The sequence below is a fragment of the Antedon bifida genome, chromosome 3, assembly GCF_963402885.1.
Source record: "Antedon bifida chromosome 3, ecAntBifi1.1, whole genome shotgun sequence".
NCBI lineage: Eukaryota > Metazoa > Echinodermata > Crinoidea > Comatulida > Antedonidae > Antedon > Antedon bifida.
In genome coordinates, this window is record NC_136228.1 from 8424794 (window position 1) to 8447125 (window position 22332).

General features: G+C 32.5%; 2 protein-coding genes across 2 annotated transcripts in view; one reads left to right on the forward strand and one right to left on the reverse strand.

Annotated features, from left to right (window-relative positions):
* Window positions 1-22332, reverse strand: part of LOC144836813 (uncharacterized) — a 228227-nt gene that overhangs the window by 22952 nt on the left and 182943 nt on the right. The gene's annotated exons all lie outside the window — the stretch shown is intronic.
* LOC144836786 (putative E3 ubiquitin-protein ligase HECTD2) lies at window positions 1985-21025 on the forward strand. Its single transcript, XM_078691639.1, has 18 exons — window positions 1985-2188; window positions 3543-3784; window positions 4480-4582; window positions 4943-5097; window positions 5565-5610; window positions 6918-7027; window positions 7214-7362; window positions 8203-8326; window positions 8848-8944; window positions 9767-9874; window positions 11063-11195; window positions 11995-12083; window positions 14142-14303; window positions 14877-14951; window positions 15101-15188; window positions 16087-16309; window positions 17248-17391; window positions 18146-21025. Exons 1-18 carry the CDS (start codon window positions 1997-1999, stop codon window positions 18264-18266), a joined length of 2361 nt encoding a protein of 786 aa, XP_078547765.1. The 5' UTR covers window positions 1985-1996; the 3' UTR covers window positions 18267-21025.

Below are 22332 nucleotides of genomic sequence, written 5' to 3' on the forward strand. Positions count from 1 at the left end.
ATAGACGGCTACAAGAATATTGTAATACTATTTCGATAATAATAGCTCTAAAAAATAAGTCGATGCTATACATAATGGCGCGAATAATTGGATTGGTTTGTGAAAGCAATTTGCCTAAATGTATAAACGGTAGATTTTGTTACATTTTAATGTTGAAACGTAAGATACGAGATTAGTTTACACTAATGATAAGAATTATGCGATAAAAGGCATGACGAACTATATCGGAGAGTAGGCCATACAATTTGAAAATTGCTGTTCGTGTGAACTTTATAATCACGAGACAAAATAAATACTTTAATATATTAATACTTAAAAGCATGGAAGTAATGTTTGTCATAAGCGAATCTTTATAGATCATAATTATTCAAAACTTTTGTTCATCGTATCTACCATCGACCATCGATAACAAAATACAGAAAATATAATTAAATTGCATATATTTAAACTATATTTTCTAAACCAGTTATGTTATATGTTTTATAAAGCTCTGTCTACACTATCAAATGGGATGTGCCCGTAGACATGATGATGTCATAATACTACGTACCATATTTGGGCACATCACACCTTTGTTGTCAAACTAGGTTGATAGTGTAGACAGAGCCTAAGGACGGCTACATAAAACAAATAGACCGTTTCTTGTTAGTTCTTAATGAGTGGAATTATAACTAATAGAAATGAAGTTTCCGTAAATTATTAATGTAGGACCACATAATACACATTAAATGTTACATTTCTACAAAACACTATAATAATCGAGGCCTATATTTATATCACAGGCCTATGCTTTATACTATACCTGCTATATACCATGATTAATTAATAAATTAATTGAGGACAGTCGTTATAAATTTTTACTTTACGACCACACCAACAAAATTAAAAATTGTAACGGACCTACAGAAAACAAAATACTTGGGAGAAACTTTACAGCAGAAATAAACCGTGAGCGACCAAGGCAGAAAAGTCAGAAGACAAAAATCGATATAAATGCTATGTAAGGTTTAATAATGACTATCTCGGCGCTAATAATACTTAAGTGAAAAGAGGGATAAAATATATGTAATTAGGATATATTAACCATTATAGTAAACTACTAATGATACGCTTTATTCGAATTGTTAGAATAACTCTTTTGCTTTCAAGCAGATAAAGTTGGTAGAGACCTTAAAAAGTGACCTGAACACTTAAAACAGAATATTTAACTATGAAGGTATGATAAAAACTATACCACGGAAGTGTCCATATGCAGATATTGGGCCTAATAAAACAATATTTAAAATGATTTTGCGCGTCCTGCTCACAACTTAGTACCGGTAGCTCACTTGAATGCCGCCCTCTGGAAATTCGATATGTATTATCTTTTTTATTATTATTTTTTAAATTAATACGTCACAACACCTGTAATAAGTCCACCTTAACTAAAGCCCTCCTGTTCAAAAATAATAAATAATTTTTTCGATGGTAGACCTCCGAAAGAAGATAGAACTTTAAAGATCTTTAAATAACGCCCTCTATTTATTATTTACTGTTGCTAAATTGACGATGGCAACATAAGTACAGACTATCTTTGGTATATCATCTCCAGTCTGCATCCTCGAAGTCCTGGTACCAAAAGAGTAAGCTAAAACTAAGCAGTGGGTTGGATTTAAAGTTTAGTAACATGATTGTGTTTATGCTATTGATTACTACGTCATCTTAATATCAGCGTTTTCAATTCAATATCTTTGAATGTACAGTAATAACATTTGTATTGTAGGCTGATTGCCGCAACAGTGCAAGCAAGGCTGAAATCATCACCACCACTTTAAGTAAGCCTTACCAAAGCCATCCAGTAAGTAGTAGACTTGTAGCCTAAAATAAAGACCATCGTCTTGTTGGATACCCGTCTTGTTGACACAATGGAGTATTGCGTTGCGGTAGGCCTCGGCTAGGCATATTCTAAATGAAATTGTAAGACTTAACATTTTGTGGTTTTTGTTCTGCTAGCCCTATGGCTGGCCAACTGTGTGTGTCTTGCCAACAAGCAGTTAAATATCAGCAACATCATAAACCATGCTCATCATGTGGGACTAAATTGACGGGTACCGGTGAGGAAGATGGTAGGCCAAGTGGTGGACATTTATCTGGTGGTGTTAATGTGCAGTCTGGTCTGCCTCCCTTGCATCTAAATGCCGGTAGAGCGGTAAGTTTCTACTGTATTTTACAAATTGTAAAGTTCTGGATTATTATTTTATGATAGATATTTGTCGTATTCGAGTGGACCGTTGAGTAGTTTTTCCGTTGAGTACTTTTTAATGGACTATTTTGAGCGTTGAGATTGTTCTTAACGAAAAAGCTTTTGTTGTCAACGTTTTCTATTCGAATGACTTGCTGTTGAGCACAAATTTACAATTCGAATACAAAAAGTACTCAACGAATCTTTACGTTGACAACGAAAGTTCCCAGTCGAATACGACAATTGTTTTATCTTATTTTAATATCTTCATTCAGTTAGGAAGGTCTCCTGCAGTTGGATGCAACACTCACTTTTTTTTTCCGTGCAGGGTTATTACTGTACATGGTCTTACATGATTTTTGTTTTTGTTATACGTTCTTATACCTAGTATTAATTGTTTTTATTTATGCAATGATTAAAATAAATGACGCAACATAAGAAAATGCCCTTCCAATAATTGTGTTTGGCCAAATCAAACCTGATTGGTGGCATCAACAGTTTTTGCCGTGGTTCACCTTGCATACTTGATTTACAGTTTGTTTTTGCCATACATTGTTGAGTGAAATCAAATTGGATTGTAGCCCTGTTGCATCGTCGGTTCCCACTTGTAATCCGACACTTTGCGTCGATATACCACTTTTTAGTTGTTCAGCAGAACTCCCATTGAGGGGACAACTTCAGGGACCCATCAGGAGTAATTAATATTAGGTGGTTGGTTGTAATACCAGGGAGGTATACCTCCCTAGTAGTACAGTATTGTTCCTCACTCTAGAGATAAGCGTGTTTAATATTAATTTTGATATTTGATATTACTGTTGACTCCTTGTCCACCAATCAATTTCCTATAATTATACAGACTTAATGTTACATGCATTGATCTGCCTAAGTCATATAATATTGATTTTTAACTATTGTTGGCATGCTAACATAATACCAATGTATTTTGACACTGTCAACAACTTGAATATACATTGTCCTCTAAAAATGAAAAATGAAGATTGATAAATCATACTTTGAGTAGGCCATTTTGCAGTTTTAATAAAGTTATTCACTTCAGTAGGAAAAAAAAAATAATGATTTCACTTATAAAAATACAAATTAACAGTTATACTTCAAGCAAAAATCCATTGACTACAGACAATTTTTAAACATTTTTGCTTTAAATTTGTTGAGATAAAATTTGCGGCGTATGGAATAGCGGCATCTTTCTGACATATTTCTGTTTCTGGTTTATTCATATTACAAATAATCACATAAAAATTCACAAAACAAACATTTTTTTCTTGTTGAACTTTAATTTTAACTAACTTTTATTTTGTAGCCTTCTGGAGGACATGAAAAGGGAACCAAAAAGCGTTTTGCCGGCCTGTCAAATATTTTAAATTCTATCAAAGGAAGGAGTCACAGTAATGATAGTAAAAGTGGCCGCAGTAGCAGTGAGCTACCACCGATTGTACCTGGTCAAAATATGGTGGCGCAGGCTGCCACTAGCTCTGTAGTCGATAAACCAATCAAACAGCCAGAACCAGTCGTTGAAAATATAAAAAATTATAAACAATTCAAGTATGTTCAATTATTTGTTAGTGGCGTATCCAGGATTTTAAAATAAGGCGTAAATATTGTTAAATATAAAATTAACTTTTACAGGAGGAGGAAGGAGGCCAACCAACCTCTCCTATTGAACTTTTTGTTCTACCAAAATGACTTTATTGAATTCTTGTCTATAGATCCCACAAAAGACAACAAAGATACCGCATTCATAAAGACCAGTTCCCACTAGACTCGACGCAGCAAATATTTTGCATCATGCATCGCTCGCCGTATTTGGTTTGAGCCGGTCTCCTTAAGGAGAGGAGTGTGATAGTTTCCATCTTAACACCTCATCCTTCAGATTGGACTTTGCGATTTTATTCCTTTAGAATGCAAATTTAAATAGAGTAGGCAGTGGAAACTACTAGACAATAATCTGTAGGTCCAGTGTACACAGTTTTTCATCATTCCAGACAAGTAGGGGTTAACTGGTTCACAAAATACCCCTGGCGATTAACAACCTATCTGATAGGACAGTGATCAATTTACTAATTGGTAATCCTTGGCCATGTGCTATAAAACATATGTATGTGTATGATTTTATTTTATTAAGATATCTGTATATGGCTGTTGTGAGAGTATACTAGAGAGCCTAATATTTTACCATTTTTGTTGATGGTTATATTCATATATTCATCATATTTGTTATACCATTTTTTTTCTTTTAGGGATGATCTTGAAAAAGCCAAGTTATCTGGTGATTATACCGAAATGCAGCAGTTTTTTGAGACAACATTTAGCTCATTCAAGAATATTAATCTTACTTTTAAGGTAATTTATTAAATTTAATTTATTTTCATTTCTAATTATATCAAGGTTTATTAATATTAAATTGATAGTAGTATTATACAAGATAGAAATGACATAATTTAAAAATTAATTTTCTCCATTAGGTTTTGATCTACTGTAATGTAGCTAACTACACTAATTTATAGAGAGATTTGCCAGAGTATCAATGAAAGATTTTGACATTCATTGTTTGCACGTGTCTATTTATAACAAAGCTCTTATGATAAATTTAATTTTATATTGAGAAAGAAGGATATTCACTTTATATCTTTACCAAGAGCATTTCTCAGCTACACAAAAAAAATGTTTACTTTATTAAAAATTATTTCGTGAATTTTCCAGCGTGATCCTTTAAAAGATTATAAAACTCCAGAGGATTCTGGGATACATCAAGATTACGTAAGGGCGGTTTATGAATGCATATTGAAGTTACCGTCCGATTCACAGAAAACCGCCCTCAAAGCGGTTATTAACAGTCTACTTAAGGAGATGAAAAAGTGAGTTTTAATCAATAATTGTGCTTCATTTTTGTACAATATTGTATATTTGCATAATTAAACATTACTCTATATGTATAAATTCCATAATTATCATTTCTTCGTTATATATATTTTTATTTGATCTGTAGATAAATTACACTATCAATATTTTTGTAAATTGAAGGATGAATAATTCATTATTTTAGAAAATTATTCCTTTGAATTTACCTGTTTTTGTTGCTAAAAAACAACAATAGTTACTAGCCTATTTAGCATTATCTATTATAACACATCTAAGTGTATCTTTGCAATTTGATTGGTTATTTTGTATCACATGGCATTGATTATTTTCTCAATTTGAATAGTTACTAGGGTATGTATGTTCAGCTTTGTGTGAAAAATGTGATACGCATGAATAATGTAAACTACTTAAAAGTATTAATTTTTAAATGTACGATAGAATTTATGTCGGTTTTATCTTTCAGACCAAGAGACAAGAACGATTTACGGGCGTATCTTGTTCTCTTACAGGTAAAAATACTTTGTTGATACTGTTGCTAGGAGATAATGGTGTAGTGTCAAGGATAACCCATATTTATACAGAATATCAAAATATTAATAACAACAATGTTTTAATACGCAAATGTTATTTCAAAATGTACGACCATTTAAACAATAACAGATGAAATTAGAAAAATGTTTTCATTGAACTCGTCACCCACAAGAAATAACAAGATTACTTCGCCGTGGAAACAATTTTATGGCCAATGGGCTCTCATTGGATTAATTTCTTTTAATGCTAACTTTATTCTCCGCACTCAGTCATGCGACACTGTATAATCAATTTTAAATAAAATACAATATTCTTCAAACCATAAACGTTGAAGTCATTTTAAAACTAAGCGCTTCAAGTGTTTTACATTTTTGCTCGCATCTAAGATGGACAGAATTGTCCATGATGTAAATGATCACATGTTATTTATTCGACACCATTTCGCGTAACACGCGATATGTCTTAGTATACTTAAGTCTTCTATAAAAGATGATTATATACGTTGTCATGGTTCCCATTGATTTACTTTCTTAGTTTTGTGTTTGACTTTCTTCGCATCAGTGATTTTGAATAAAGTTGATATTAGCTTCTATAATTCATATGACATCATGAATATAATAGTGTACTATAATATGTATTACATTTATGTATATATTCAATTTTTTTCTCATAAAATCATAAAACAAACTTTCTAATAAATACAGGAATAACAAACAACTTTTTTCCATAATTCATATCAATAATGTAATATCTATTATGTTATACATTATTATCAATCAAAAATGTGGCATTCGTCAAATATTCATAACAATAAAAAAACAATAAAGAATTTGTTATTGTAATGTTAACAAGTATGCGGGGGTTGAGGCATCCAAATTACAGTTCCTGATATAATATTTAGTATGTTATATCATGTATGTATATTAAATTTAATCTCATAAAATCTTAGACAAAAAGAGTTCTTCCGTTACATACAATAGCAACAATAAAGAATTTTTTATTTTATAGGTTTGATGAAAGCCACATTTTTTTTAATTAATCAGTAACAAGTATACAGGGGTTGAGGTGTTCAAATTACAGTTCTGGTGATGTACTCGTCATCCGATAATTGTTATAATCAAATCTATGTTCTATTCAGAAAAATAAATTTGTATAATGTGTGAATGATCTCAATGATGCAATTAAGCACAGAAACATGTATATGCAAATAATCATGGTACCAATAATTTTCATATCAGCTGTGAACTTCATCCCAACTAACATATTCCTGTATATTTATTTACAGAATTCCCAGTTTAAAAGTATGTCAACATATGTGATATTTGCCCATCTTCTACGGCAGACGGCTAACCTTTGCGATCAAGATCATCATTTCTTAGTGCATTGGTTTAAAAGGTACATTATTCTATTTATGTAACAAAAAAATGTGATATGCCCATATATGGACATGATGATGTCATATCACAACCATATTTGGGCATTTCACCACCATATATCTACACATTCTGTCGACGTCTGATTTGCTTGAATGTGCCACATTTTACAATGTTTAACAATCACAATATTTTATTTTGCATTCAGATTACCAGTGACTGCATTTAGTGGTATTGTATCAAGACTTGTCCAATTCATTTCTGTCCGACTGGCACCACCCGAAAATTCAGATCTTCCTCCGTTGATCAAATGCTCATGGTGGATTCCATCTGCAACTAAAGTTTTAGCATTACTGAGTAAGGCATAATATGTTGCTCGTACTAACTTGGGTCGTGTTTCCGCAGCAAAAAATCATGATCAGTTATTACCAAACAACCAGCTGCCTAATCACATCGCAACAATTTGTCCTTCAGGTCAAAAGTTAAAAAGTATCGCATTTATCCGATAATTATCTGATTTGAATGAGTTAAACCCCACTTCCACGGGCAGTTAATTATTGGCTGCAGAAACACGACCTAACATTACTAAGAATTGCAGATTACAGCTTTTGTCTCTCCCCACCTTTCTTATGTTTCTCTGAACGGAATAAATGTACAGTAATTATAGATATATTTATAGCTTTTGTACATTTTGAAATTTTTGTATTCGCAGAGGTATGGAACGCAACACAGAATTCACACACAAAATATTCCCATATTTCAGTTATTCTATTGCCTTTTATCAACCTTTCGTTTTCACAATGTGACTATGCAGTCATTCTGCACATGCTTATATGTTCCTCAGCATATCCAGAATGACTTTTTCTGCTCAGTTTAGTTCAGCTTTGTTAAAATGAAAAGATACAGATACAGATTCCTTTTATTATCCAATATAATGGAAATTACATATCTTGGCTTGCCTTAAAGGGGAAAAAAAGAAAGAAAAAAAGAAAAAAAAGGGAAAAAAAGAAGAGAAGAAGAAAAAAAGAACAGTGAAAAAAAGAGCAAGAAAAAAAAAGCAAATTTATTTCATGTGGCATGAGCATTAATCTAAATTTGACCAGTTTTGGTTATATAAAAATATAACCCACTTTAGCAGAATAAATTGGCACCCACTCATGTATCCTAATTGATTAGTTGTTGTCTTGTTATCAACAGATGCTGCCAATGGATTATGTTTTCCTAATAAATTAGCGTATACAAAATTCTACAGCGATGCTATTGATACTATTGATCTTATGAAAGAGTACTATGCATGGCAAAATCCATCTAATTACCATTCGTAAGTTGTTGAATATTCATAAGTGTATTCTTATTACTTGGGTAAAATAACAATTCATTACTAATAAAAAGATAATTTCAAAAATTCAGTAGAAGAGAGCCCATTTTTTTTGGGACACCCCTTTTCAGAGGAAACTTCCTGTGCAATGAATGAGAAGCAACATATGTTTTAACATTACGGCCAAAAGCTGTTTAGGTGAGACTCCAATCGAGACACTTTATTGGGTCCCGAAGGTGTCCCCTTTATAGAGATTTTACTGTATATGTTTTTATCACAATTGCCAACAATTCAGGGGCACCCTCTATAAATGGGACTCTTTGTTGGTGTTTTAAATGTCTCTATTAAAGGGACACTTTGTTTGGTCCAAAAGTTGTCCCCTTAATAAGGGTTCCACTGTATACTTATAGTATAGAATTAACACTATGAAAATCAGTTTGTTTCTGGTAGCAAACACACAGCTAAACGCTGTTTGTATTGTTGTTAAAAATTTTACCTAATTTTGATATATTTGTATTATTTAGTTTTAGTTTCTGCCAGTATCCATTTCTTTTGAGTCTTCAAGCAAAAAGAGCAATCCTACAGAAAGACTCGGAACATCAAATGATTATGACAGCGAGGGTAGCTATTTATTTATCTATTTATTTATTCTTTTTACGGTATCTTAATTAATGTAACTAGTTTTAGTGGGCCTCCTATCACAAGCCCCTTGGGGTTTCTTGGAGGTCCCTTTCATCGTTTAAAACATGTTTTACTCCTCACTTGTTTTTGTTTGTTTATGAGATGAATAAAGAGATTTATGTAAATGTTATGGTAAGTAGTGTAATGATATAACGGCATCGTAGAAGCGTCCTCTACTGCGATTGAAAAAAAACAAATCAAAGTCTTCATTTTCAAAGGTGGAAATCAACATGATCATCTTACTAAACATAACAAGAAATCGTATCCGGAAAACTACCCCTGGACAATTCCCACTCGGTATCCTGGGAGGTAGTTGTCCTAGTGGGTAGTTGTCCTAGTGGGTAGTTGTCCTAGTGGGTAGTTGTCCTAGGGGATAGTTGTCCTAGGGGATAGTTGTCCTAGGGGGTAATTGTCCTAAGAGGGTAGTTGTCCTAGAAGGGTAATTGTCCGGGTGGTAATTGTCCAGGTGGTAGTTGTCCAGGGGGTAGTTGTCCTAGACCCCAAGAAGTACCTCTATCTGTTATATCTGATTGGCTGATATTATGCATATTGTATGAAGGGAACGCTTCATATGCATTGGACGCGTTTTGATATTTAAGTCAATTGGAACTGGGTATTTTAGTTGATGAGCTAATGATCTTGTATTGTTTAAAGGTTTTCATGATAAATAAACACAAAGTAAGGTTCTTGTTACACCATGTGTTTCCAAATTGAAACCATTTAACTTAATTCACCAATTAATGTAACTATTTTGTCTTATAGCGAACCCTGGTACAGAAAGTTCGACAACATCAAATGCCAGATATGACCATGTTGTTCTTAAACCTAAAAGTTCGAAGGTCACACCTGGTTTCAGACTCCCTCCACGAGGTAACGTCTGAAATAATTCAATTTTTTCTTCTTAAATTTCATGAGAAATGTTTTGAAGTATATTTTTGAATTATGGTCAACTTTTGTTTGGCTATTTCTATGTTGTCAGAAATCCATGCTGTTCTTCAATTTATTGCAATGGTTTTGCAAATGTTATCCTCTTATTTTTGGCTCCCACTTGGATGCAATGCAAGGACGTATACTCTCTACAAGTAATTTGACCAATCGTGACATCATCCGAACTATCACTTGTGATTGGTCAACTCACTTTTACTGTGCTTACGTTGCTGTGTTGCATGCTTTTAAAAATTTAATATCTGGTGTCTTGGAAAGGCTCTTTTTCAAAATGCATTTTCAATAAAGATTTAAGAACTTTTTATGGTTATGGAAAAGTTATTGTACTAAAGATATCTTTCATATTCGACTTTCTATGAACTTTAAAAGTTGTATAAGTTTAATATGATGTTAAACTTAGGCAATTGAAGAAAAAAATTATATTCTTCATTTATTTTAAGTATACATTGTCATTACTGATATACTAGATGAATTTTAATATCTTAAAAAAAACTAATGCTGTAATTTGTCATGAATGTTACAATCAATCAATACCTGAAGCCGACATTATTTAAAAAAAAAATTGTATGACTCTAATTTATCATACAAATTATCGACTACAATGTAATGAAATATTTCGGCAATGAATAAATGACAAGCCGATAATGTTTAAGCATTCATCATTTTATGTTGGAAGAAAGCCTGCCCTCATTTTATTACAACCTGCAATCACACACACATTCTATTAAATTGGTAGAAAGCCTGCCCTCATTATATTACAACCTGCATTCACACACAGATTCTATTAAATTGGTAGAAAGCCTGCCCTCATTATATTACAACCTGCATTCACACACAGATTCTATTAAATTGGTAGAAAGCCTGCCTTCATTTTATTACAACCTGCATTCACACACACATTCTATTAAATTGGTAGAAAGCCTGCCATCATTTTATTACAACCTGCATTCACACACAGATTCTATTAAATTGGTAGAAAGCCTGCCCTTATTATATTACAACCTGCATTCACACACACATTCTATTCAATTGGTAGAAAGTCTGCCCTCATTATATTACAACCTGCATTCACACACAGATTCTATTAAATGTGTTTTACATGTATATTTATAGATTGCTGCAAAGAAGCAAGACTTAAAGAAGAAGTTACGGGTGATATTTGCTGGTGAACCAGGTTTAGATTTGGGAGGCCTTACAAAGGAATGGTTTCTTCTGCTACTCAGAAAAATATTCAAAGAAGAATATGGTACACTTTAGATACTTTTTCCTACCGTTTGTCATGTTGGGTCACTTTTTCCTGACCTATAGCATTTTTTTGGCTGGGCCAGAATTTCTGCACCCATCCTGTCAAACATTTCTGGCTTAATAAAGTGTTCTACCCTCTTAGGATTGTTCAAAGATTTTACTAAATTGCTCTGGGACCCAAACTATTTTTCTTTAGCTAAATTCCTACTTAGATTTGTAGTGTAGGTTAAAAGGACGTGGCCCGTATCCCATATTGTCCCGAGGCCTGTATATGTACGGGTTGACTTTTTAGGGTCACTGAATTGTACTTTTTTAGCATTTGACCTTTGACCTACAGTAGGTCAAACAAAAAAAATGCAATTTTTCGGAAGGCCTAAAAAATTTCACATGACAATAAAACCAACAATTGCAGAAAGTTACAGTCATAAAACTGAATTTTGCATTTTTCCTAAACCTATTAAAAATACCTTATTTAGCATCAGTCACTTCATCGTCATCTTCAAAGGGTTAGAAAAGAAATGTCATTCAGTTTATGGATAATAATATTGTTTATGATGATGATATCCACAGAACTTTCGATTTGTGATGACTTACTATGTTATGTAAATTAACTGTGCTCATGTGAGGCATACTTCCACACTCCAGATGACACAACAATTGACATGACCTTGTTAGGTCATCATAAATTGAAAGCTCTCTAATGTTAATCGTACTATATTATAACCAAAAAAAATGATATATTCAACATTAGTATTAATGATGTACATTTTATATTGTAATATTTTATTTTTCTTGTTTAGGTATGTTTCTGTATAATAAGAAGTGTCATTCATTTTGGTTTAACCCTTCATGCGTCGACTGCAATCAAGAGTACAACTTAGTTGGTGTTGTATCCTTTTAACTTTGTTACAAAAACTGTCTATAATAAAATGATATGTAAATGTATATAACATTAATTTTTCTGAATTTACTAATCATCGCATATCAAACTAATCTGATAGGCCTATACAAAACCATTACATCAAACTATTCACACTATTTTTATACATCTTATACTCTATTTCTAATAAAACATTTAAAACTTCTATCAAGTAAAGCCGAAGTATAGTCATGTCCCGGGACCACTCTATTATTCACCACTTACAGACTTTCTTCATCAGTTCTTCAATGAATGGATGACTTTTGGGAGCAGGAACGCTAGTAGACCAAACCCAGTACTGTTTTGATTTCGATCATTCGGGAAATTTCCTCATGACAAATAGCATTTGTTAATTGAAGTATATACTGAGTAAAGTGCTCCATTTGTGAATATAATTTTTCATTCACATACTTTTTCTTGTGAAAGCTTGGTTTCCACCTAGATGAAATGCAGCGATGTAGGTGTAACACAACTGTGCGCTTAGTTCCCACTTGTGTTTCATTCAAGTGTGAACTAAGCTTTAGCCAAAATATAAAAAAAATAAAACCAGGTTAGGTTTATGCATGCGTCTTCCCATTCAATGAATGTATCATACTCTCTGTACATCATATATACATTCTAGAAAAACCAAAAGCTATTTTGTCCAACTGAAATTCTGCTCGCATTCCTGATCCTATGTCTTTTATTATAACAGCCACAGTGTGTTATAGTTAGTGATTAAATACCATCTAATGCAATGTAGACAGCTACTTGCCACATGAGAGCTGTAAAACATGGACAACGTAACATTTTTATACTGAAGTCTGTTTGCCACAATCATTTACCCATTACTTCATACTTCATTAATGTTTTTGAGATGATATTCGTTGCCTCAAGAGAGTGATAAATATGAATTTCAGAGTGCATAATTGAAATTTGTACTTTCAAAAAAAAAAAAATATGTAATAAATTATTACTAGAATATTTCAGAGTTGTATAATATATGTATCTATTTCATTATTAATGGTGATAATGTATTCTTTTAGTTTTTTAATCAATTTTCTTTGTTGTTGATAAAATGAATTCAGTAGATTTCCTCCTTAGGTTCACCCCTAGTCAGGGGACACTCTTATTAAGATGGGTGGGGGTGGGGGGGGGGGGGGGGGACACTTTCCAATGAAACACTAATTGCAAGCTCTATTTAGCAGACACCCCTATTAATTGAAGGTGTCCCCTTAATAGAGGTTTTAATGTATTAAACTTTCTGTCCTTTATTCGGTCAGAAGTAACTACAGCAAATAGCATATTGAACAAAGTATACATGTAAAATATTCTGAAATTCGATCATTTTCAATTAAATATATTTATTTTATTTCTTTACAAAAAGCTGTACAAATACAGGAAACACACAAATATTATTTTGTTCAGGTTGTTAAATACAAATTCAGTTGAAGTAACCTATTAATATTGTGCTGTCGTCATAGTTATTGATGGCATAATAATAAAAAAAGTAATATTTATTTTTCTTACTAATTTAAAAAAAGGAATAATCAATTTTATTATCATATTGCTTTCATTATTACATTTAGATTTTCGTTTATTTAAATGTTTAAATTACTACAAAGCAGTAACAATGCAAGGTGAAAATATGAATATGTAATATGATTTAGCCATAAAGCAGATGAATAAAACATAATTATGTAGAGGGGGTGATTTACTTTAAAGATGGGTAGAGAGTGACATTTTTAAAATTTGAGTTACTGTACAATTCATAATCTACACAACAGGCATCACTTTAAAAAATTAATTTTTACAATAGACATTTAAAATAGTATTAATTACTTTATATAAATAGTATCATTCAAAAATATAAAAAATGAATATTTTTGTTTCTGAATGTAAATCAAAGGAAGGATGCCACCCACACCCCACATTCAACAACCACCAAATTCTGAATTAATCCTTTATTCTTTATTCACACAATATTCTATGAGTTGTTATAAAAGTGAATATGTTGTAGCTATTATTATCCTTAACATATTGGCATAGCTGATGGGACTGGCCGTATACAATAGCACTATCCTAGATATTCGGTTTCCGCAGTGTACCTATAAGAAGCTGCTTAGCCCTGCAGTGGTGCCCTTTAACAACCCACGAGCTGAGGTTGGCAAATGCTCCCTGAACTTCAATGATTTTCAACATGTTAAACCGGTAAGCTAGTCACACAAAAACTATATAGGATGATTTTAATTTTGAAATTACCCCAAATTGTATTTTATAAATAAATGAATGCAGTTTCCGAGCGAGTGATCGAACATTTGACTATCATACAGAAAGACCCAGAGTTTCCTGATGAAGGTGGCATGGAATGGGACTGGCCATCCTACCACATACTGTAATTCAGAAGCTTAATACAATGAGCTCATTCCCCTATGTTCATAAGGAAACAAGACTTGCCTTTACCGTTGCCTTTTATATTTCTTTTATATGGAAATAAAAACTGCCAAGCAATGGTTTTTTTTCAATAAAAAATAACAATTTAATACATAACTATTTATTGAACTTAATTCTACATAATGTTATATAGCCTATCTGAAAACATTTACACAATTTAATAATAATAAATTGTTTAAACAGACTTAAATAAAGTCTAAATAAAGAAAATATAGCTAAAAGTGAATTATAAGATTTATCTAATCTCTAGGTAAGTCAGCAAAATTCGATAAAAATCCTGGATAAAGCAAAACAAATTAAAATAGCGTGTTTTTATTATTTCTTTTAAAGGATTTGGCTCATGGACTAAAAGAATTATTGGAATACGAAGGAAATGTTGAAGACGACCTTTGTATGACATTTGAAGTAAATTGCCATTTCTTTACTTTCCAATCGATAGTAGCATTTCAAGATGACTATAAGCCACTTTTAGCAGAATTTTTAATGATAATATTGATTTATAATATTGATTTATATTGATTTATCAATATTGCGTTTGATCTATCTTTTGTAAGATTTCTTTGCCATGTTATGGATCAGTGAAAACGACAAACCTAAAACCAAATGGAGACAAGATACCAGTAACAAATGATAATAGACAAGGTAATATGTTGTACTCCTATTACATCCTCATTTAGACCGTATTGGTACTACGATACTAGGGAGGTTTCGCAACGTTACGAAAACGGAAACCTCACACATTTGTGAAACTTTTGAGATGATCCTCATTTTATATTTGTAAAGCTTTTCGTGTTGACGAATATCACCAGTCATATTCGTAACAAAATGAGTATAGTTTTTGATCTATTTTGCACATTTTGCATTTTAATCAGGAATTATTCAGGATTTTATAATGTAATTATAGATTTATTGAAAGTAATTTACTAAAGTAATTTACTAAAATGCCAGGTCAATTTTGATAAATAGCAGTTTTCAGTCCTCACTCGCTTTGATGTTATGCTAGGCCTAGGCAGCAAAGGAACACGTACCTGCGCTTCGCTCATATTTTGGACGGCGCCCTGAATATTTCGTTGCCATACGAAAAAGATTTTTACTGGCTTACGAAAATAAATACGTGTGCGTGACGTATCCGTTTTCGTTACCGTATTCGTTGCGTTGCAAACCTCTCTAACGTTATTCCTTTTTAACAATCTTTGTACTTTTCTAGATAAGATATTTTCATGACAAATGGACAAATTTGCTATTAACATCCTACACAATACAGACCTCCAAACTCCGATAATGGTAGGAGTCTCCCTATATTTCGTGTCATCTCCTGCTACAATACATATTATTCTCAATATTTTGTGCTTTGGTATGCCATAAAAAAGCCATGTTTATTATTATAGATGCCAATATCTTTCAATTTTTTAATAGAGACCTAATTTGTTTGAGGCAATATATTATAGTGCCCTTTCAAAAATCCTCCTGATATTTCACTTTTCCAAGTTGTGAGATTTGCGCAATATTATTTCTTATAAAATTTATTTTGATCTTTCAGAGTACGTTGATCTGTATATTCAGTACATTCTTAATGACGCAATCTATCATCAGTTTGCCGCATTCTATCATGGGTTTCACAGTGTGTGCGCTTCCAATGCCCTCATAATGTTACGGTCAGAGGAAGTGGAAATGTTGGTATGCGGCAATCCGAACCTTGACCTTGATGCATTGGAGAGAGTGACCACGTACGATGGATACGTCAAAACAGATCCAACTATTAGGTAAATAAAATGAGTAGATTAAGAATTTCTTTTTTTAAAGCGTCATTTAAATTTAGAGAGTAGTATAGAGAAATAATCATGGGTTACAACCCTGACGCTAGGTTGGGATTGAACCCTTGACCTTAACATTGGAGGGTAGGCATGTTGACACCAAGTTACAGTTATACTACACACTAGGACTATTATATTAGAAACACACTTTAAAGATTTCATTTAAAGGCATTGTACATCACCAACTAATAATCAAAATCATATTTCTAAAGCTCTGTCTACACTATCAAACTAGTTTGACAAAAAAATGTGATGTGCCCAAATATGATAGTGATATGCCCAAATATGGTAGTGATATGCCCAAATATGGTAGTGATATGCCTAAATATGGTAGTGATATGACATCATCTTGCCTATATATGGGTACATCACATTTTTTTTGTCACATAAGGTTTAATAGTGTAGATAGAGCTTTACACATTATACACACCAGTAAAACCTTCACTTATCCTTACTTGTGTGCATGTGAATACTAACCTTGTTTTCATCAATTTCAAATTCGCATAAAAGCCATTAATAATATTTTCATTATTCACAGGTTCATTTTAATTGATAATTTAATAAACAATTATACTTTACTAGCATCTTCATAGAACATTGGCCAAGGCCTCTATGGATTTATCATTATTATGCCGGTCATTAAAACAATCACTATACGACTGTATTATTTGATTTCCTGGAGGAGTGTTCATTAAAAGTGCAAACAATTGCACATAAAGGGTACCCAATCTACTCCTGGTTGATGTAAAAATAATTACTTTTCTTATGGTCGCAAGTCTACAACCCAAATTAAAGTAACTATACTCCAAGAGTACATAGAGACACCAGTGTGATTTTTGTAGAACATAATTAAATTAAAACTAAACTAAAAGAATTTGTGTTTGCAGATATTTTTGGGAAACTGTAAAGGGATTGAGCATAAGTCTGCAGAAAAAGTTAGTTTTGTTTACGACTGGTAGCGACAGAATACCAATTGGTGGAATGGGAGAGATGACGTTTAAAATTATCAAAGTGGAAACTTCAAGTACTATGTAAGTTCGATTATTTTATATTATTATTATTTATTAAATTTATTTATACTTGGTGACCCATTCAGTACAAGACTGCTCTCAGTTCCGTATAGGACTATGATCAGTACACCAAGAAAATCCCCTATTTTTTAATAGTGTAGGCCTACCAAGTTGTTATCGTGCAAATATTTAATGTATGTACACAGAACTACCTTCTTTATGTTCCATCTGAAGGACGAAGCAATGAGAGTAAACTATATTGCCTAAAGCTCTGTCTACACTATCAAACTATGTGGAAAAATAAATGTGATGTGCCCATATATGGGTATATCACTACCATATTTGGGCATATCAAACTTTATTTGTCAAACTATTTTTATAGTGTAGACGAAGCTTAAGGATACAAGTAAGGTCTCGAACCCATCCCTCTCACATGCTAGTATGATATTCCTTACCATTACACCATACCACTACCTAAGCTACTTAAGTTGAACTAAGGTTAGCTATATTAATAAACTAAGTAGGTTAATTAACTCCCTGTACAAATATTGGTTCAATATAATAATCTAAAAACAGACTAATAATCTAAGAACTTCAGCAAACATACAGTATTACTATTATAATTGGAATGGTTGGATTTTTTATATCAATATGCAGAAAATAGTTTAATTTGTTGCTTACTGAAATTATTAAAATAATTACTATGCTTACTACAAATAATCATATCTTTATACACTTTTTAAAATATAGTTTTATATATTTGTTGTTTACACAGGTTACCCATGGCTCATACATGCTTTAATCAACTCATATTGCCACCTTACAAGAGCAGACGACAGCTGAAACAGAAACTCACAATTGCCATCTCTAACGCTGAAGGTTTTGGTCTAGAATAAGATGTGGTCTGGAAACTTACAAAACACAATAGGCTGTAGGACTAGATTGATGATAGATAACTTGTCTGCATCATTGTATAGCTACTATTCTATATCTCCAATACTGAAGATGTTGACTTGAAATAAGTATTAGAAGAAGAAATTAGACTTCAGAAAGCACAATCTTCTTCAAAGTCCTTTTATGAATGAATAACTCAACCAGAAACTTGTCATACTATGGTATAGCCAATACTGAAATCGTTTTTATAGAAGATGTGATGTCAAACTCGAAGTTGAAATAGTCATTGTGAATTACAGACACCAATTACAAATAGTCATTGTGAATTACAGAATCAAAGTACAAATAGTCAATGTGAATTGCAGACTCCAAGTACAAATAGTCAATGTGAATTACAGACTCCAAGTACAAATAGACATTGTGAATTACAGACACCAATTACAAATAGTCATTGTGAATTACAGAATCAAAGTACAAATAGTCAATGTGAATTGCAGACTCCAAGTACAAATAGTCAATGTGAATTACAGACTCCAAGTACAAATAGACATTGTGAATTACAGACTCAAAGTACAAATAGTCAATGTGAATTACAGACTCAAAGTACAAATAGTCATTGTGAATTACAGAATCAAAGTACAAATAGTCATTGTGAATTACAGAATCAAAGTACAAATAGTCATTGTGAATTACAGAATCAAAGTACAAATAGTCAATGTGAATTACAGACTCAAAGTACAAATAGTCATTGTGAATTACAGAATCAAAGTACAAATAGTCATTGTGAAACTACTACTGTGTTGTCTTGCTGAAAATAAAAACAAAAACTCTTGCTATGAAATTGGAGATCAAATGCAATAGAACTTATAGATCAAATTTAATATAGAATATGTAAATATGATATTTTGTTTATGCTGAAATTGTTCATTCAATGATCATTACTACATATGCTCTAATATTTGATAATGTTATACAAGGTATGTAGATAGATTATTTTATTGATTATAAGTGCAATATTGTAAATATATTAATATCATGTGTTTTTTCTTTTCATTATATAAATTGCTAGTTAAGCCAAAGTAGACTTATTGAACAAGCTTTTCCCAGTGACATATGGAGTGTGTTATACTGTGTTATACTTATACCCCCCTCCCCCAGCATGATGTACAATTTAATGATCAAAGGCATGATCTGTTTTGAAAGGGACACAGGGAAATCAAAGAACAACAAAAAAGTTGCTGTTTTATACAACATTTTATGGATTTATTGAAGAGATATGAGTACACATAAAAGCATGTATTTGTTATACGCTAGCAAAGTTACTCAACCCCCCCGCCCCCAAATTGGTGTTGATGGTCACACAGTGCACTTAGCACCCACCCTGAATAATACTGATTCACAAAACACACTAATTTCTATTTACTAGATAGACCAAAGAAGTTGTCATAAAGCTCTGCCTACACTATCAAACTTTATAGTAAAAAATGTTATGTACCCATATATGGACTTGATGATGTCATATCACAACTATATTTAGGCATATCACTAACATATTTGGGCATATCACTACCTTTTACACCCTGATTATTTATATATTTTTAGTAAAACTAAATTAGACCAAAGAAATTGAATATTTTTTATCGCTACCAAATTGCAAATTAATATTAACCCTTTACATTAGATTGCTAGTTTAAGCAAAAGAATCATAAACTGGTTTGATATTTAATGGTTTCAAAATATTTAAATCTTAAACCAGCTTTTGACACCCATGTTGAAGAAGGTGTGCTAACCAGGGTATGTCTCTACTAAGACTGTGTCGTAACTGCAAATGTTATGTTCGCTCCTAAAATGTTAAACATTTCCTATACAAGGACCCGAATCTCTGTCCTGTATTTAGATTTCTCCAGTATCATAGGATTAGTTGTTTGTCTAGTAGACCTAGTAACATAACCCATAACTACCTTACATGATGCAGGCACCAGTCACATGTGATACAAATGAGATGCTGTATTACAGAATATTTCTATGATACTGGGCAAATATTGTAGTATGTGGATACACCACTGAGAATCGAGTAATGACTTGATATAAGTGTGTAAGATATAGTTGTTAAACAGTTTGTTCTTATATCCATTCACTCATAGGAAATAATGTAGGCCTAGGCCTATATAAGTACAATATAATTAATCATACAGTGAGTCCCGGCCCATTCACAAATATAATTTATATTATTATTACATTGATTAATTTCAGAACAGGTAATTAAGGGTAACAACCAAAATCATTACAGATTTCTAATTTGTTTAAATAAAGCAGTTTTTAAATTGGTATTAAAAAAAAGATTATATAAATACATTTAATATATCTTTATTACAATACGTTACTGCCATAAAATCATAATTTTAGGCCTATATCATCATTATTATATAATTATATTTATATATCAAATGTGAAAACAAATATTGTATATATTAAGTAGATAATAATGCAGTTCCTTGTATTGGTGGTTATTATATCAAAAACTTTAATAACATTATTGTGAGATTGAGCAAAACTGGTTACGCTCCAAAAGTACCGTAGCAAAGAACATTTATTGCAATGAAAATTACGTTGAATTGCTTTGGAGTTACTTAATAAGGTCCCGTCGTCAGGTTTTCTAGATAGAATTTCAAAAACAAGTTTGAGTGCTCGTTGCCTTATATTATTACATGCCTTGATATACTGTACTGGTAATATATTTTATTGTAAACAAATAAATGAATGAACAAAGATAAAATTATGTCATACTTTGCTATCAACATTTGGAATAACATCAATTTATCACAACGTTCAAGGATGTGGGAGATGGGAAGTCAATTTCACAAAAAAAAAAGAAACCGTTTTCTTGTAAAAGCGCACTTTCCTACGATAAATTGACGGATCCGGAGCCGGAGTCGCGTCGAAGGGATACCAGGCTTCCCACTCTATAACGCAACGCAAAGACGTAATTCATCGTTTGTGATGAATGGTCAAATTACTTTGCTTGCGTTGGCGTCGTAGAGAGCGAATTGAATCAAGCGTAAAGCTCTGTCTACACTATCAAACTAGTTTGACAAAAAAGTATGATGTGCCCAAATATGGCAGTGATACGCTCAAATATGGTTGTGGTACGACATCATCATGTCCATATATACATCACATGTTTTGTCACAAAGTTTGATAGTGTAGACAGAGCTTTAGACTAATGCGTTGGCAGTAAGGACTGATATATCAATTCGATTTTTAATGACGTTTTATTGTATAGATTTCGAACCGAAAAGTATCCTTCATCGACGGATGTGAAATCGCTAAGACATTGGGCAATAATGGGTCTAATGTCAATATCAAGGTTGTATGATGTAGGTGTACGCATTATCCTTAATTGATTGTTTCTGGGGCATGGTCGATTCACCTTTCAATGCCCGAGTCCTAATGACTAACGAAAAATATCCATTTGCCCTAATTACTGAATAATCCATTAAATATTCTAAAGAACTCTCGTATTAAACTATTGTCCCTTGGCGTTTAACGATGTCAAAGATCTTACGATTCAGTTAAAGGGAAATCCATTAGTTACGTCGGGATTACGTCATGGGGTACCGTAACATCATTTACAGACGTTGACTTTGCACTGGAACCATAGAGTACCCGGATTGTAATGTGGTGGATCATGAAGGGCGAATCTTGGACCATGTGTCGTCACGTGTTTAGTTTGTCGCCCCAGTCTTCTGGAAAAGGTCCGTACACCACTGCGATCAATTGACACTGTAGGCCTATTACGCTTATTGACATTCCATCCACGCGCATGTTATCTATCTATAATCAAATCAGACCAATTGAATTACCATGTTCGTTGATTCAATGGACTTAGCTTGATTTTAATTTTTATTTTTTGATGCGTGGACCCTGAACTTCGATACGTGCGTGTGACTTGGCCATTAATAGGGTAAAATCGATCGCGATCGTCGCGCAATGGGGATACAAACAACAGAGCATGGACAATGAAAGTGACGAGAGCATCTTGAATCAAATCCCAGTTTGAAATCGTTT

Excerpts from the sequence above, each read along its gene's own strand:
- LOC144836786 (XM_078691639.1), top strand. The coding sequence starts at position 1,997 with ATGGCTGGCCAACTGTGTGTGTCTTGCCAACAAGCAGTTAAATATCAG. Across the intron at positions 9,875-11,062 it reads TTTCAGACTCCCTCCACGAG|ATTGCTGCAAAGAAGCAAGA; the intron begins GTAACGTCTGAA and ends GTATATTTATAG. Across the intron at positions 17,392-18,145 it reads GTGGAAACTTCAAGTACTAT|GTTACCCATGGCTCATACAT; the intron begins GTAAGTTCGATT and ends TTGTTTACACAG.